Source organism: Haliotis cracherodii, unplaced genomic scaffold, assembly GCF_022045235.1.
Source record: "Haliotis cracherodii isolate W230 unplaced genomic scaffold, xgHalCrac1.p SCAF_14, whole genome shotgun sequence".
In the NCBI taxonomy this organism is placed as follows: Eukaryota; Metazoa; Mollusca; class Gastropoda; order Lepetellida; family Haliotidae; genus Haliotis; species Haliotis cracherodii.
In genome coordinates this window covers 35,527,211-35,544,863 of record NW_027266269.1, presented here as the reverse complement: position 1 = coordinate 35,544,863, position 17,653 = coordinate 35,527,211, and the positions used below count along the sequence as shown (strand labels likewise).

Sequence of the window (17,653 nt, the reverse complement as noted above, 5' to 3'; positions counted from 1 at the left end):
TCACTCACTCACTCAGTTGACACCTATTTTGCCCTTTAGTTGACACCCACCTTTATACTGCCACCTGATTGGTGGAGGTGTTCTCAGTGAAGATACGGCGGCGGGATAGCTTGTGGTTAAAACATTGTTTTACATGTTGCACAGACATTGTTCAGTCAGTTTCATTTCTGGTTGTAATTTGTTGCATTTTTCAAGTTGTTATTTTCGATTTTACACATATTTGAGTAAATATTTGCATATATTGATGCTTACAGATTCAAGACCTTTTGCTCATGTTTACAGCAGCTAAATGGCTGGCGCCAATGGCAAAAAATAGTATGTATTTTTGAATAAAATAATTGTTTTCATATTCCTATTTACTTCTGAATGTAATTATTTATTCTAATTTGTGACCCTGTGTGTTGTTTCAGAGATGATTGGGTTGTGACGGGGTTCTCATAAACGTGGTTCTCAGTGGCCACGTCTTTGACGTTTAATCATATTGATGGGGGGGCGGTCGGGTAGCCTAGTGGTTTAAGCGTTCGCACGTCACGCCGAAAACCCTTGCTCGATTCCCGACATGGGTACAGTGTGTGAAGCCCATTTCTGGTGTCTCCCGTCGTGATATTTCTCACTCACTCACTCATATTGATGGGTATTCTATGATAGAATTTCAGATTCCTTCGCGGGGATTCAAGGGCAGAAAAAGTCCTCAGCACGATATGCTTGTCCAACAGTGTTTGAAATAGACGTCGGGCCGTAGGTCCGTGACCGACAGATTTGTTCTCGGGCCGATAGTTTTAAATTTCAGCAGGAAATACGGAAATGAATCATAACACTCAGATTGCTTGGTTTTGTTAATTGTTTAACGCCGCTATCCGCAATATTCCAGCTTTATGACGGCGGTCTGTAAATAATCGAGTTTGGACCAGACAATCCAGTGATTAATATAATGAGCATCGATCCACGCATTTTTGGATCGATGACATGCACCAACCAGGTCAGCGAGCCTGACCACCCGATTCCGTTAGTCGCCTTTTACGACAAGCATAATCGCCTTTAACGGCAACAATGGGTCACTGAAGACCTATTCTACCCCTGAATCTTCACGGGTCCTATTGCTTGGTGAAACAGGGTCCAGCTTCAGAGTACTCTTTCAATGTCGCAGGCAGGTGTAACGGCAACACCGTAAGCACGTCAAAATAATATTCAATTTCATGAAGCTACCATTTATTAATTCTATCACTTTTCACAAGGTCAGAAAATACGGATTTCATTTCAATTTATCATATTTTATCAATAGATAATTTAGTTTAATTATTAACTATTTCCAGCAATGCTACAGAAAAACAAATTATCTGTAACACGACAACGGGTCCATATTGAACATACCAAAGAGCAATATAAAGACGTTCCAAGCAAATCGTAAATACATTCAATAAAGTGATTAAAAAAATCTACAAACATATTTCTAATAATTGTCAAACATATAAAAGTTTTACTATTTCCATCGTTTCGTGCGATTTTGTAATGTTAATCAAATGACATCTCGACAGTTGTCGCCATTGTTAGGTTGGACGTGAATGTTTAATGCCAAAATATATGCGTGCGAAATCTTTGTCACAGGTCGTAACCTAGCACGATGTGTCCATATTTTAAGCATAGCTCGCGATTTCCTGGTTCAAAATTACACAATTTAAGCAAAGACTTTTCGGTTCGAAAACGGAGGTATTTCCCGGTATTTTTTCATTGTTTCATGTCACTGAGCGGAAAGCCACTATTATTGGAAATATATGAAGATAGATCGTACTTTAAATTCTTTTGATCATCATTTTCCGATTACTTTAACAATGAAAATAAAAAAGAATTAAGTTAGTGGATAGCTCTATTATGAAATCTTAAAATCGCCATAATTTTCTCTTCCTTGGTGCTTAATATGGACGCAATGAATGTGTTAGCTTAATTTGTTATATAAAACGAACTTTATTAAGTTATAAACGCATTATTTAAATGATGTGATCAACACAACTTACATATTTACAAAGTAACAGTAAGACGTTTCAAATTGTGTATGACAGGGAGTAGCAATGAAGTTTCACAAGCTGATTATGTCCTTGATAAATATAGACATCATCTCTCGCTACAGTGTCTCTGGGAAGTCTGCGTGATGGCAGTAAAAGCTTCTCGTTGACTGGTTGTGTTTTGCAATTTATATTACAAGAGTACGTCTCCCTTCTTCATTCTTCTTCGGGGGGGGGGGGGGGGGGGGGAGTTTGATGTTTGGGCCTTTAACCTTGCAGCTTAAGAAATTTGCTAAAAGAATATTGTTCTTTATTTTTTTCTAAATTATAAAATCAATGCTCACATCCACTATAATTACTGATGGTATTTTAAGCTGTGGATATAATTATCCAGGTGACCTATGTACAAAAATACATTGACAGCGTTGTTTAAGATGGTCAATACCTTGACCGCATTGCGATATGGCTAAAATATTGCTGATGTGACGTTAAACTTAACCTCACTCACTTTTCCGCATTGTTCAAGAAGGCAGATGCACTGGTGGTGTTGTTCAAGGTGATAGATACATTGGGTGCGTTGTTCCCATCAAAGTGATAGAAACACTGGCATCGTTGTTCAAGTTCATTAATCATTATGTTTATTAAGAAACGTGAGGCCATCAGCCCATTACACATATGGGTTGAAGACATGTCATATTGGAGAAAGAGAGGCGTTATACATATTTTTTAATGCAATTTACATTGCCTCAAGAACATTGCATGATATATGCACATTGCAAGATTTTAAATTGTACATGATCAAAGGAGGACATCATCAACTGATTAAAATCACAACGACAAATATGTTTTGCCCTAATGGCATAATAAGCATTAAAAATAGTAAAAAGTGAAACTCATCTTCCACAGTGTAACAGATACATAATTCACACACTCGCCGTTCTCTTGGTTGCAGAATACATTTTCCTGTTTGTATTTTGTTTTATTGTTAAATACACCTAAAAGGAGCAAGGGCTACTCTATGTTTTGAAACTTTAAGGTTCAATTCCGAGCAAAGGTTATAAAGTGTATAACTATTAGTTTTGGTGCTCCGAAGGAGCACATCGTGCCAGTCTTGCTTGTATATTGCCTTTGCACGAAATACGAATTCTGAGCTGGTTTATTACGTTTATCGTTGCTCCTACATGTAGCCAAATCCCACAGAAAAAAGAATATGTTTTACTGTTGAAGACCAATTAATTTTACCCTTGAAATATCATGTCACAACAATTGTCACACTTTTGTTTCACGATTTACAATTAAATGACAGGCAATACAAAACTGTTCTAGTATATATATACTTATTTCTGTAAACTATTTACAGAGTCAGATATAAGTATAAAGACGTCAGAGAGTAAGAGAAACTCTTGGACGAAGTCAGGACACCAGGCATGAAGTATACCATGCGAACAAGAGGATTCAACAGTATGATCTAATTCATTTAAAAACATGAAAAACCAGAATGGGTTCAAAACGCAACCTTGTCTAAGACCCAAAATGGACATTCAAAAACATCTGAGACAAGTTCACTATACCTTACACATGATTTCAGGGAGTCATAAATAGAAACACCTCTATACTTTAGAAGATTGGTGTAAAATTGTAATTTGGATGTATTCGCCAAGTCGAAGGCTTTTGAAAAAATCAACAACAACAAAGCCTAAAATGTTACCCTCTTCTTAGACAAGTACTGTTAGACAATTGCTTGCAAAATATATATAGCATCAACGTTGCTGTAACCTTAGCAAAATCCAGCCTGTGATTCTTCAATTTTATCGTATGCATTGTGATCATAACACGAGAATGGATGTGTATGAAGTACACTTAACAGTCCTATTCATCTATCATTACTTTGATCTTGTCTGTCCAAACACTTTTCCTCATTTGTAGAGGCTGAGATCTATTTTCTTCTGAAAAGAGAGCTGATATTATTTTACGGCACATTTCAAATTCAACTATTGAAGAGAATGTTAACATTACAGAAGCATATCTGTACAGATGTAGGTGATTTAAAACAAAACAATGAAAATAGCAGTATAATAAAGCATTCATAAAATGATAAATAAAAGACACATGTGTAGCCCTTTTGGCCAATTCCACTCTATCCCGATACAAAACACAAGTCGGCCTAAATTACACCCGGCAATAAAGAAATGAATTGGCATTACATACTAATATATGTAGATGATATCAGATTTTCTAAAACGTTTTTGGAACATTTGAGTCACCTCAAGAAGTATTCCAAAAGATCAAAGAAGCAGGACTCACTCTGAAACCAAGCAAATATAAATTGGTTACAAAAAAAACGTTAGCTACTTCGGGCATATCTTCAGCTAAGATTCATCCATGTCGATCCTTCAAAAATAGATTCAGTCACACGGATCCCACCCTCTAAAAATGTCCAAGACGTGTGTCCTTTCTTAGATTTGACTTCGTGTTTGTTGCAAACCTTCCTGGCATCGCCTCCCCTCTATACAACCTTCTGAAAAAATGCGTGTTTCGAATGGTCCAGCAATTGCCAACAAGCATTCGAGCAGCAAATACAAGCCTTTACAACAGCCCCCATCCGTGCATATCCCGACCAAAACAAACCCTTCTTCCTCTCAACTGATGCATCTCAAACTGCAATAAGGTACATATTAGGCCAACTTGATTCTCATGGCGTAACTTGGAATGATGTTGTTAGTTCATATCTTTTGATAATACAAATATCTTCCTGTTCTGTTGTTAGATACAGTTAAGAACTGTTATGGCCTCTTAAAATGGAAGATTTGGAAAAAAAACATATAAATAAATAAGGGTTACAGGCATACAGTCTCCCATGGTGATGTCTCTTTGTCATAGTTAGTTTGTTTGTTGTTTAACGCCGCACTCAGCAATATTCCAGCTAAATGACGGTGGTCTGTAAATAATCGAGTCTGGAGCAGACAATCCCATGATTGACATCGTGCGAACTGATCCAAGCAATTGAGTTGGTTGGTTGGATGTTTACCGCCGCACTCAGCAATATTCCAGCTATATGACATATTCGAGTCTGGACCAGACAATCCAGTGATTGATATCATGAGCATCGACCGATCCAATTGGGTTGGTTGATTTGTTGTTTAACGCCGCGCTCAGCTATATGACGGCAGTCTGTAAATAATCGAGTCTGGGCCAGACAATCCAGTGATTGACATCATACGCATCGATCCATGCAATTAGGATCGATGACATGCATCAACCAAGTCAGCGAGCCTGACCACCCGATTCCGTTAGTCGCCTCTAACGACAAGCATAGTCGCATTTAACGGCAAGCATGGGTTGCTGAAGACCTAGTCCTCCCCGGAATCTTCACGGGTCCCCTTGTGACTGAAATACTTCTAACCACAGGTAGGGCGATCGGTAGTTACTCAATATTTCAATAACATGTCTGTGAAAAAAATATATCCTTTTTAGACAGGCCAAAGGCACTATTCTAGCATTTAATGTTGCTGTTATAGTCATACAACTGGAATGATGTGTCTTTATACAACACACATATATCATATATAATTAGCAGTGTCACCAGAACCTGAGAGCTCCAAATCTCCTAACCAGGAACGCCCAAGTACCGAAAACTGCCCAGAAAGCAACATCAACTGCCTTGGTCAACAATATCCAGATTCGGTTAGAACCATCATAATTATTCCTGGCGAATTTTCTCGCGTCCTTTTCATGAAGCTTGCGACGCTTATCACGCAGCTCCTGTCGCTTCCTTGACAGTAATTCCTCTTGTGACTCGGAGCTATCTGCAAGCGTCTGCTTGTATTCCATCACACCATGAGCGAAATACTCTTCATCAGATTGTTGATTATGGAGCAACCGTTTATCGAAATCTTCTTTCTCAATTTTCTTCATTTGTAGCTCAGCTTTCTGATACATATCATTTGTGAAGTGACCTCCATTCTGTGTCTTAATCGTATCTACCAGAGTCAGTAATTCTTGGACAAACTCTTCATTGTCCTCAGTCGATTTGTTGTTGACAGCAAGGTAGTTTTCACCGGTCTTATTAATGAAATCCTTCAATTGATGGTTTGAGTCAATGAAGAATTTCAGACTCTCTGGAGGCGATCCAAGTTCTTCTTTCCTTGTGAATATGACGATGACGTGACGTTGTGACTCAGAGCCAAAAATACTCAGAAATGTGTCAACAGACTTTACCTCTTCTTCGGTAAACCTCCCTATACCAATCACAAACAGAATTGCGTGCACACCAGGAGAGGATAAAGCGATACATTTCCTCAGCTCTTCCTTGATATATTTCTGACTATCTCCAGTAGGAAAGAAACCGGGGCAATCAACCAGTAAAATGTCCTTGCCGAATCTCTCAAACATGATGTGTTCACATGATTTTGTTACAGAAGAGGCTGAACACTCGACTTTGAAAGTTGTCTTCCCCATGATTGTATTCCCAGTAAAACTTTTACCAGCTCCAGTCTTTCCGATGAGAATCAGTCTAGTTTCTTCAGACAAAAAGGTTCCTCTTTCGGAATCTGAAACACCAGATTACATGTCACAACGAGATTAGGATTAACTTTCTGTCATCTGTTCAGAGCACGGATTTGGTTTGGTTGGTTGGTTGGTTGGTTTGTTGTTTAACGCCGCACTCCAGCTATATATGACGGCAGTCTGTAAGTAATCGAGTCTGGACCAGACAATCCAGTGATTAATATCATGAGCATCGATCCAGGCAATTTGGGGGGGGGGGGGGGGGGGGGGGGGGAGTGAGTGAGTGAGTTAAGTTTTAAGTCACATCGGCACTATTTCAGCCACATCGTGACTTGAGCAAGTTATGTATTTATATAATATATTAAAACCTGTCGTCGACGGACAGTATAACAACTAGCAAAATATCACAGATTCTAATTGTAAAACTAGTTTCAGAACAATAAAATAAGCAGATTATAACAAACGACACAATGTATAAACGGGCTATAGATCGTCAGCAACTGAAGGCAGACCACCATACTGGGGACCATGGGGACTTACAGTACCTTTGCTACCTGCATGGACCCCGGCAGGATTTACATCATACCCTCAGCAACTGGCGATTGTTTGCAAAGTTAGCCACAAGTAAAAAGACAAATATTCTACGTTTAAAACATTAGCGTCCAGAAATATTCTTTGAATGACATGGACTTACAATATCCTCTCAGGGGGACAATAATTTTACACTACGTCAACCCCCTTTGAGGATACGGCCAGTAACAAACTCAATATAATTTCGTACTACTAATTCTTAAAAGGTCATTCATTTTATACAATATATATCATCAAAATTTGTGAAACAATTCTATCTCTTTTAAAAACCCAATAACTAAATGAGAATTAATATTATAAAAAAGATCCTTGAGAGATGATGATTTGAAATATTTATCCCTTGTGATGGTAAAATCAACACAGTCAAGCAAGACATGCTTGACCGTGATTCTGTCATCACAAGGCATACAAAATGGAGGATCTTCACCTTTCAACAAATATTCGTGAGTGTATCTGCTATGGCCAATACGACATCGTCGTAAAATGACCTCCTCAAATCTGGACTGACAACCCAAGTAGGTGTAACCGATAGTTGGTTTTATTGCATGTAATTTATTTGTACCTACTTGGGTGTCCCACTTCCTCTGCATTAGGTCTTTGATATAGCATCTAATTAAAGGTTTGTAGTCGCTGTATGGTAGAAGAAGTGGTGTCACAGATTTGTTTAGAGCTGCTTTTGCTGCAGCATCAGCCATAGAGTTACCCGTGATTCCAACATGACTGGGTAACCAGCAATAAACGATGTCGTATTGGCCAGTGGCAAGAGTATTGTGTAATTCTAAAATATCAAGAATGAGTGGATGACTTGAGTGGACATTTTTTAAAGCCTGTAGACATGACAAAGAATCAGATAGGATGATGTAGTTTTTGCCGATATTTTGTGTCTGAATATATTCCAAAGCTGTTTGAATAGCCTTGGCCTCAGCAGTAAAGATAGAACAATTGTTTGGTAACCTCGAAGAAATAGTTTTTGACCCAACGATGGTAGCACTGGCAACTTTGCCACCATCCTTGGATCCATCAGTGAAAATGGAGCGGTGAGAATCGTACGTTGATCTCAACTGGATATATTCTTGCTGAAAGACCAACTGATTTGTGTCTGATTTTTTAAAATTAGTAAGTGTGATGTCTACAACGGGGTGGACTAGTTGCCAAGGAGGTGTAGAGAGTAAACGGTATCGTGCAACAAAATCAAGGTCAATATTTGCTGCTGTTATATGAGGTTTTATTCTAATCCCTAATGGAGGAACAAGCTTCGGTTTTGTATGGAATAAGTCCTCGTAGGGAGGATTAAATATGCAATCATAGGCTGGATGGATTTGATTTTAATTTTGAGATATATTGTAAAGCATGTTTTAAACGGCGTTGTATTAATGAAGGTTCATCAGCCTCCACATAGAGACTGTCAACAGGAGAGGTCCTGAAAGCTCCAAGACAGAGCCTCAAGCCCTGGTGATGAATCGAGTCCAGTTTTTGTAAGTTACTTTGACAGGCTCCACCATAAATGATGGAACCGTAGTCTAATTTTGAGCGGATCAAAGATCTGTATAAATGGAGAAGGGTTGTCTGATCCCCGCCCCACTTAGAGTTAGAGACGACTTTCAGTAAGTCTAATGCTTTCAGGCACTTTGCCTTGAGATATTTTATATGTGGCAAGAATGTCAAGTGGCGGTCAAAAATAAGCCCCAAGAACTTGGTCTCCTCAACTACCTTAATGGGTGTGTCAGATAGAAATAGTTCTGGGTCCTTGTGCTGTCTTTATTTCCTGCAGAAGTGGATACAATTAGTTTTTGTTTTAGAAAATTTAAAGCCGTTAGCAAGCGACCATTTCTGGATTTTATTGAGACACAACTGCAATTGTCTCTCAATAGTGTTCATGTTTTTCCCGTGACAAGAAATGTTAAAATCGTCCACAAATAACGACCCATCAACTGAATCATGCAAAACATTTGACAGACTGTTTATCTTGATACTAAATAATGTTACAGACAAAATACTGCCTTGTGGGACACCCTGATACCCTGAGTATAATGGTCAGACAGGGTTGAACCCACTCGGACTTGAAATTGTCTGTCTGTTAAAAACTGTGATATAAAATGAGGCAAACGGCCTCTCAAACCAAAATCATGTAAATCCTTTAGAATGCCGTGCTTCCAAGTAGTATCATAGGCCTTTTCAAGATCAAAAAAGACTGACACTACATGCTGTTTGTTTACAATAGCATTTTTCACAAAGGATTCTAAGCGTACTAAATGGTCGATAGTACTTCGATTTTTTCGGAAACCACATTGTATATTTGTAATGAGATTATTGGTTTCCAGATGCCAAATTAATCTATTATTCACCATTCGTTCCATGGTTTTACACACGCAACTTGTTAAGCATATAGGTCTATAGTTAGAGGGATCAGTATGATCCCGGCCAGGCTTAGGTATTGGAACTACAATGGCATGATGCCATGAAGGAGGAAAATTCCCAGATGTCCATATTTGATCAAATATATCTAAAAGTGTCTCGAGACATGATTCAGGTAAATGTTTTAAAAGCTGATAATGTATATTGTCAGCTCCCGTTGCTGTGTCATGAGCTTGCCCAAGGGCGGTGTGTAGCTCATGTAATGAGAAGACTTCATTATTGTCTTCACCATTATCAGAAGTGAAATTTACTTAGATCTTTTCCTGTTGTTTCTTAATTTTTTGAAACTCCGGGACATAATTTGATGTTGAAGAATGTTTTGCCAACGTTTCTCCAAGCCCATTTGCAATGTCAGTTTTATCCGTTAATAACGTGTCATCATCCTTAAGATGATGAACAGAAGATTTTGAGCCTTTGCCTTTTATTTTCTGAACCATGTTCCACACCTTGGACATGGGCGTACGGGAATTTATTTTGGAGACATAGTTCCTCCAAGATTGACGCTTATTTTTTTTAAAAGCACGTCATGCCTTGGCATTTGTAATTTTAACTCTATCCAAATTATGGACTGTAGGATGTCGGCGAAAATATTTTTCTGCTTTCTTCCTACACTTTCTGGCCTGTTTGCAGTCATTAGTAAACCATGGTTTACGAATATGGGGATTCGCAGAGGACTTAGGAATGGTTTGGTCAGCAATGTCATTCAGTAAATCCGAAAACAACTGTATCGGATCTGGAATATTCTGGAAAATAACATGTTTTATTTTGTCAGTACACAGTACCTCAAATAAGGACCAATTAGCCTTGGCAAAGTTCCACCTACATGATGGTGGCTCATCAGTAGGATTAACAGTTTTAAGTATAGTGGGAAAATGATCACTCCCGCAGAGGCCATCATGGACTGACCATGCAAATTCGTTTGAGTCTGAGTCTGTGAGTCACATTTTAGTTTCATGATTTTAGATTCCATTTGCCACACGGGGCAAGATTTAGATGAAGCAACATGTGAGCCAGAACAGTTAGCACATTTCACATCATGATTACAGTCAGTGCTCTCATGTTTGTCACCACAACGATGACATACCACAGAGTTACGACAAGATTTGGAACCATGACCGAAATGTTGGCACTTGTAGCATCGGAGCGGATTGGGGACATACACATCCACTCCGATGTGGAAGTAACCTGCTTTAATTGACTGGGGAAGGGTTGTACGGGCAAACGTCATGAGATAAGTATTTGTGTTTGTGACGACACCATCTTTCTTTATCGTGAAACGTTTAACCGCAGTAACAGCCTGGTCTTCCAACTCCATAGCGATTTCTTCTTCAGACATGTCGGACAGACAACGAGCCCTGTCACGAACAATGCCTCGACAAGAATTTAATGTTCTGTGCACAGACACAGCAACCTCAATATTGGCAAATGTAGAGATAGATAAAAGATTGAGAGATTGCTGTCTCCGTGCACACTCCACAAGAAGCGAACCACTACGGAGACGGGTGACGTTCTTGACTTCACCGCAAATCCCGGATACAGCCTTAGAAACAGCAAAAGGATTCAATTTGATGGGTAGGTTACCAGTAGCCTCAATCACCAGGAATTTAGCCCAGGAATCAATATTTTGAGAACGATTTCCAGCCGAAATTTCAATTTCCTCAAGACGTCTCTTTTTTTCATTACGAGATGAACCAGATTGTGGGAGAGCCATGTTGAAAAGGAAAAGATTCAGCACCCCTGTTCCCCACCCGCCATCGATTGTCAACAAGGACAGTGTTATATTGCACCGGATATCCAGGATGCAAACACCAGGGATACAGGGATGGTATACTCCAGCAAATATGACGTGAATAACTATATTTATCTACCAGATGTAGTGCCAGGAAGGTTCAGTCCATGACAAGAAACTGGAGACATACAGAATACAGAGGTCAACATCACCAGATTGTCCCATGAGCAACCGTCTTCTGGCGTAAGACTCTAGGCAATTTATTCAATCCAAAATGGAGAATTCACACAAGTTATTCACGGCCAAGACCAAAATATACATCAAAATACAACAAAGTTGTGCATACACAATATTACGCACAGGGCTTGGCATGACCAGCCGATTGATAAGACCGGGCCCATCTTACCACCCGTCTAGGCGAAGTAAGGGTCAAAGTAGTGTGTTGGGCAAAGGAACACAGTTCCAGGAACCAGTGCCCTCAACTACCAGAATCCCGTCCTCCGCCGACACAGGGACGCAACCCACGGCAAACAGGTTGCCCATTTTAGTCGCCTCATACGACCAGCAATGGGGGGCTGTGGAAATATTCTGCCCCGGTTCCACACGGGGGAAGAGCTATTAGCGCTACCCAGCACTAGCCACGAGGAGATTGCTTTTGACGAGTGCCCCACGCAATTTGACAATTTGACATGCATCAACCAAGTCAGCGAGCCTGACCACCCGATCCCGTTATATAGTCACCTCTTACAACAAGCATAGTCGCCTTTTACGACAAGCATGGGTAGCTGAAGACCTATTCTACCACGGAATCTTCACGGGGCTGGAAATTCTGGCAGAATTATTTAAACCCATACAGTGCGTAGGAGCGGCCTGCTAAGCTTTATTGCCCACCACAATATTCTGCTCTGAAATTGATAATGTACAGTGTACATGCTTTAAGCTGCATCTCCAGTAGGGGCAGTGGGATGGCCTTCCTCTTGCTGAAGGTCTGGGATCAATGCCCCACATGAGTACATTGTGTAAAGTCCATTGCTGGTGTCCACCGCCATGCTTTTGCTATGAGGCTTTTGCTAGGATATAGCTGAAAGTCGTACTCTAACATCCCAAGTTTATAACTTTCCATTTATTAAATCTGTTCAGAGGAGTCTTGCTCAAGAAATCGGGATGAGTCGCATGAGCCCACAACAAATTTATCAAATTCGAAATAACGAGTATAATCCATCTATGGTATAAAAGTGTGTATATCACTTGATTGTCTGGTTTGTTCACAGGCTGAAGGAGTACTCCTGTACTGCGTCAGGCAATTTATTAATTATATGAATGGCGGGTGCTACCGGTAGGGCAGGACATGCTTATCCATTTCGCGAACACCTGGTGTCATCACTGATTTTCAGTGGTCCATTCATATAAATTTCAATAGCTATGTTGCCCTTGACACCAAGTGGTATCTGTTTTGGCAGAAATCTAGGCTGGTTATTATCTTGAACTTGAATATATAATTAGTTCGTTCATATAGTTTGCATGCATTTGGGATCGATGACACGTATCAACCAAGTCAGCGAGCCTGACCACCCGATCTCGTGGTTCATATAGCAAGAACCTTAGATATACAGTAAAAATAGAGTAATGGCCTGGTATTCTTATTATGGAGCCCTTTATTTTGTGACTGTAATTTGTAGCAATGCTGTGAATAACAAATTTCACTCACTCAGTAGTCATGGTACAAATCCTGTTCTGCTCTCATTGAATCAGAGGCATTAAAACGTTAGTTCATGAAGGACTCCACCGCGAGACTTTTTCTGAATATATTAAATTTATTAGTCATGAGTGTCTTGTTTTCCGTTCAAAGTAACACAAAATATCGTTGTCAACAGCATTTTTTCTACAAATGCATCCCCAACAGCCCTATGTGACGCAGGTCATTGACATTTTCATTTTTTTGAAAGCAACAAGCGCTCGAATGGTTCTAACAAACCAATGATCCGAATCGAGGTGGATCTGGCATGTGAACCTTCGCCCATCAGGCAACGTACAGCCAGTCTAAGGGAAGTAACTCAGTGAAATGCAATTTTTGACCACACTCAGGTAAGGACTCAGCGGTTGAGATCAAAAAGGCACGAAAAGGATTACCTGCTGCAACAGCCATTTTCGTCTCTGCAGTTGAACCTGGAGAAATAGAATTGAAAATAAAAGCATGATATGAACAATACTGAGAGCCCGGTCATTTAAAAACGATTCCTGTCTGATGAGGTCGTGAAGCGACACTGTCCTCGAAGTGCCTACCATCAGCCATGTCTAAAGCAAGAAAGATACAGAGACACTACTAGAGGCAAATGACATGAGACGCTGCTCTTTCAAGTCCAATGTCTGACATAAAACAAAAGAACTGTGTGTTTCAGTTTGGCGTCAATATAAGCTTTCAGGACAAGTGTAGCAAAGCAGAAGTATACTAATTAATTCTAGAGTGGTTTGTCCACAGGTTCAAATCCCTCTAGAGTACTTTCAGCCTCGGCTACGTCTGCAGGGAGAAGACAGTGTCGTCGGTAAGGCGTAGGGGCCTCAAAGAAGCAAAATCACGTGCGGAGTATGACGACAGAAAGCTTTTCTCATTATTTTCTAGGGGGCACGGGTGGCCCAGTCGTCTAAGGCGCCGCGATTGGCTGTGCAGAGTTGCGTCCCCTGGAAACGCCAGAAACCTATGATTGTGGGTTCGAATCCCGGTTCACCCCGATTATGTTTCTAGGTTTGTCAGCACCATACCCGTGCTCGTGGGTTTCACCGAAGTGGTAAACGTCTGAGACCTGCATCATTTCGGGCTTTCTTCCCACATTAAGCTGACGCGCCGTCACGTATAACTGGAATAATGTTAAAAGCGGCGTTAAACCCAACTCACTCACATTATTTTTTGACTTGGTCAATAATGTAAAAACCTCCAAAGCCCCAACACGTTTCAAATAAGACTAAGGCTTGTGCGAAATTACAGTAAACGTCCTTTTCAATTGAGATATATCCCTCAAAGGCGTTTGACTTCCAGTCCCCGTGTAATTTTATCAGCACGTGTGACATGTCGATTTTTAATGCAAAAGTACAGGCGCCCCTCCTGAAAGTATGTATGTAATTATGAGATGATAACCCACACGCGTCTAACACACGGTGCAACGACTTGACAAACGTACCTGCCGTTGAGATGGTAATTCTGTTACTGGACACAAGGGAGAGCCTGCCATATTACACAGGGGGACTTGCTGAGTCCTTTGACCAAACTGAATAGTTTTACTAATTTCTAAAAGCACTTTATTACTATACCATGTGACTATACCATTTGAGTGTTCACACTGGAAGACAACAGAGTCGGTTTTCTTCCACATGTGAAAAAGCCAATCACACAGGTTGCCCAGAAAGCTATGTTGAACGTGTGGTCAGGTCTAACTTTTTACCTACAGTCCCCCTACGTGTCATGTACACATTTCTATACAAAATTACATGATAGTTTCTTAAAGAACTTCATCCGTCATGGGTCTCAAAATAAACAAAATTCAGATTTTGTTGGGTACAGGGTATTCATGGTCAAGTACCGTATTGATGTTTCATACACTTTTCTGGATTACGAGTTATTTTGCAATTCATCGTTCTCATTTGGAGTCAAACGGACTTTTTTGGGGGTAACTTCAGAAGAATAGCAGGCGTGGTCGTAACTTCTGTGCTAGTGGTTTACCTTTACTATATGAATAACTTTAATGGGAATTACAATACCTTAAAGCGCAAAGGTACTTCCATTAAACTGTTCACTTTTACTGTTACCCTTTACTTTTCATCATACGGGTGACCCGTGAAGATCCGGGCTAGAATAGGTCTTCAGCAACCCATGCTTGCCGTAAAAGGCGACTATGCTTGTTGTAAGAGGTGACTATATAACGGGATCGGGTGGTCAGGCTCGTTTACTTGGTTGATGCAAGTCATCGATCCCAGTTGCGTGGATTGATGTTCATGATATCAATCACTGGATTGTCTGGTCCAGACTCGATGATTTACAAACCGCCGCCATTAAACAACAAACCAACCAACCATCATGTAATGCCCCAACAAAAGGTGTGTGCGTGCGTGTGGTTATAACCGATAAGACCACGCCGTTATCGCACATTAAAATGGGTAGCCATCGATGTTATAACTGTGCCGCCCATACAACAATAGACGTAATCAGTTCACACCTTCATATTCATTGAAGCGTCTCTATACTGACTATGATCGAATCCATCAAACGAACAAGTGCAATATACAACGTATCTGTGATAGATGTTATGGTGTTATATTTCGGCCCAAGTCACCTGACATGTCAAGTATTGATGTCAGTATTTGAAAATAAGCGATAAGAATAACAATATGAACCTGTGGGCCAAACGCTGCAGATTATGGTTACCATGGTAACACAAAAATCAACGAGCAATGGGAGTAATATTCTAATGTTATACTACAAACGGGGCACAAACGTGTCTGGATAGTGGAGCAATGTTATGTCACCGGGCATAAAACCGGCCCAGTCACGGTCTGGTGACCGCACGGCTTCTCATTCGTGACCAACTCGTGTTATTCCGGGACAAGCCGAATAGAGACTCGTGCCCCACTCATGGCCATTTTTGCGACCGGGTTCCGTCTTAGCGCAAAACGGGCATACCTAAAATAATTGTCAACTGGTCGCGTCATTTTCTCTACCCTATGACGACATCTGCTGTTAAATATCACCCAAATGTATATTGCAAACTATAGCTAAAATGGATAGAATTATCATTAAACCGCCCGAACGTTATCAGAAATGAGCGGGCCACTGTAACTTGATACATTCGTGACCAACTCGTGTTATTCCGGGACAAGCCGAATAGCGACTCGTGCCCCTCACGTGGCCATATTTGCGACCGGGTTCCGTCTTAGCGCAAACGGGCATACCTAAAACAATTGTCAACTCGTTGCGTAATGTTTCACATATATGTCCCAATATTATATATATTTCAGATGCAATTAAAAGCACATCGGTACGTGCGGATTTATACAATATGATTGACCACATTTAACTGTGTCTTGGGTATATTTTTAGATGCAAGACATATGTAAAAACAAAAATTGTTTTTGACGGATTCTTTGACGAAGAACTTGAAATCATACACGCATTCTGATTGGTTTGTCGTATTTTCGCACAAAACATTCATCGATAGGGGGACGAGTCTTCTTGCAGGTTACGGAAAGGGGCGAGTGGTGACGAATGTAACTTGATAATGCCCTCATATATTGCTTGACGACGGGCCATTATCAAGCCCGTTGTTAGGTGACGTCATAGGGTAGAGAAAATGACGTCACGTAATATAGCGACGTCATCTGGTTTGTTCTGTGACGTTTCCATATTTGTAAAATGTGGTCAGTGACATTCGTGTTGATTGCAGTAAATGTTTCAAAACCGATGTTCTTGTTTCTTTTTATTTGATAACAATTCCATCCATTTTAGCTATAATAACGGTAACGCTCTTTTTCAGGGCATTATCATTTGCAGAAGCCCTCTGTCTTTTCAACTGCCCTCCTTCGTCGGGCAGTAATGGAAAACCTCAGGCTTCTGCAAATGATAATGCCCTGAAAATAGCGTTACCCTTCTAATATACATTTAGGTGAAATTAAACAGCATACATACCTTAGACTGTCTTTTATCGTCACAAGTTCTCCTGTCTGTACCTGTACACCTCGATGTAGTCCTACAGTAGTGTCCTCGCACACCTTATTTTCGAACAAGAAATAAGTCCTTGACAAAAGGCCTGACCGTCACTTCCTCGTCTGTATATTTGGCTGCTCTCGAGTGACGTCACCTCTATATGACACCCGGATGAAAGATATTATCGAGCAGGACTCCAGAGATAATGCTACAAAAGTAGGTTGAGCTGTAGGTGGACGGAAATGGGACTATTGCATTACAAATCTGTGAGGAGAGGCACTGGACCTTGTCAATGAGTCATGTTTTCCTCGGCGTAATACACCGGCGCCATGTCAATCTCATTAAAATCAGATTTAAGTTCCCGCTGTCGCAAAGCTTTGTTTAGCGATACCGAGGGCGAGAACTAAGATCTGATTTTAATGAGATTGACACCAGCGGATCGTTTTCTGTCAACACCGTCCTCCTTTCCAAATCACGCGCACCTGTCCAGACGACAAATTCACAGCGGCGGGAAATCACCGACCGTCTATTAGCCTATTTGAATAAAATTGCAGATTGTAACGAAATAAAATTAATTGTACTCATTGCTGACATTTCAGATGACATATCAAATAAGAGTTGAAGACTTGCAATAGATTATAATACGTTCATCGAGAGTACAGTGTACATAAATAATTTGTAAATCTAATATCATTTTTTTATCTAATATCCATAGCAGAA

The 17,653-nt window shown here is 40.3% G+C and overlaps 1 protein-coding gene across 1 annotated transcript; it reads right to left on the bottom strand.

The window, feature by feature from the left end:
• Positions 1-5,579: 5,579 nt before the first annotated feature.
• Positions 5,580-17,105, bottom strand: LOC139460395 (GTPase IMAP family member 9-like). Its single transcript, XM_071241891.1, has 3 exons — positions 16,916-17,105; positions 13,372-13,407; positions 5,580-6,550 (listed from the first exon to the last, which is right to left on the bottom strand). Exons 2-3 carry the CDS (start codon positions 13,385-13,387, stop codon positions 5,580-5,582), a joined length of 987 nt encoding a protein of 328 aa, XP_071097992.1. The 5' UTR covers positions 13,388-13,407; positions 16,916-17,105.
• Positions 17,106-17,653: the final 548 nt, after the last annotated feature.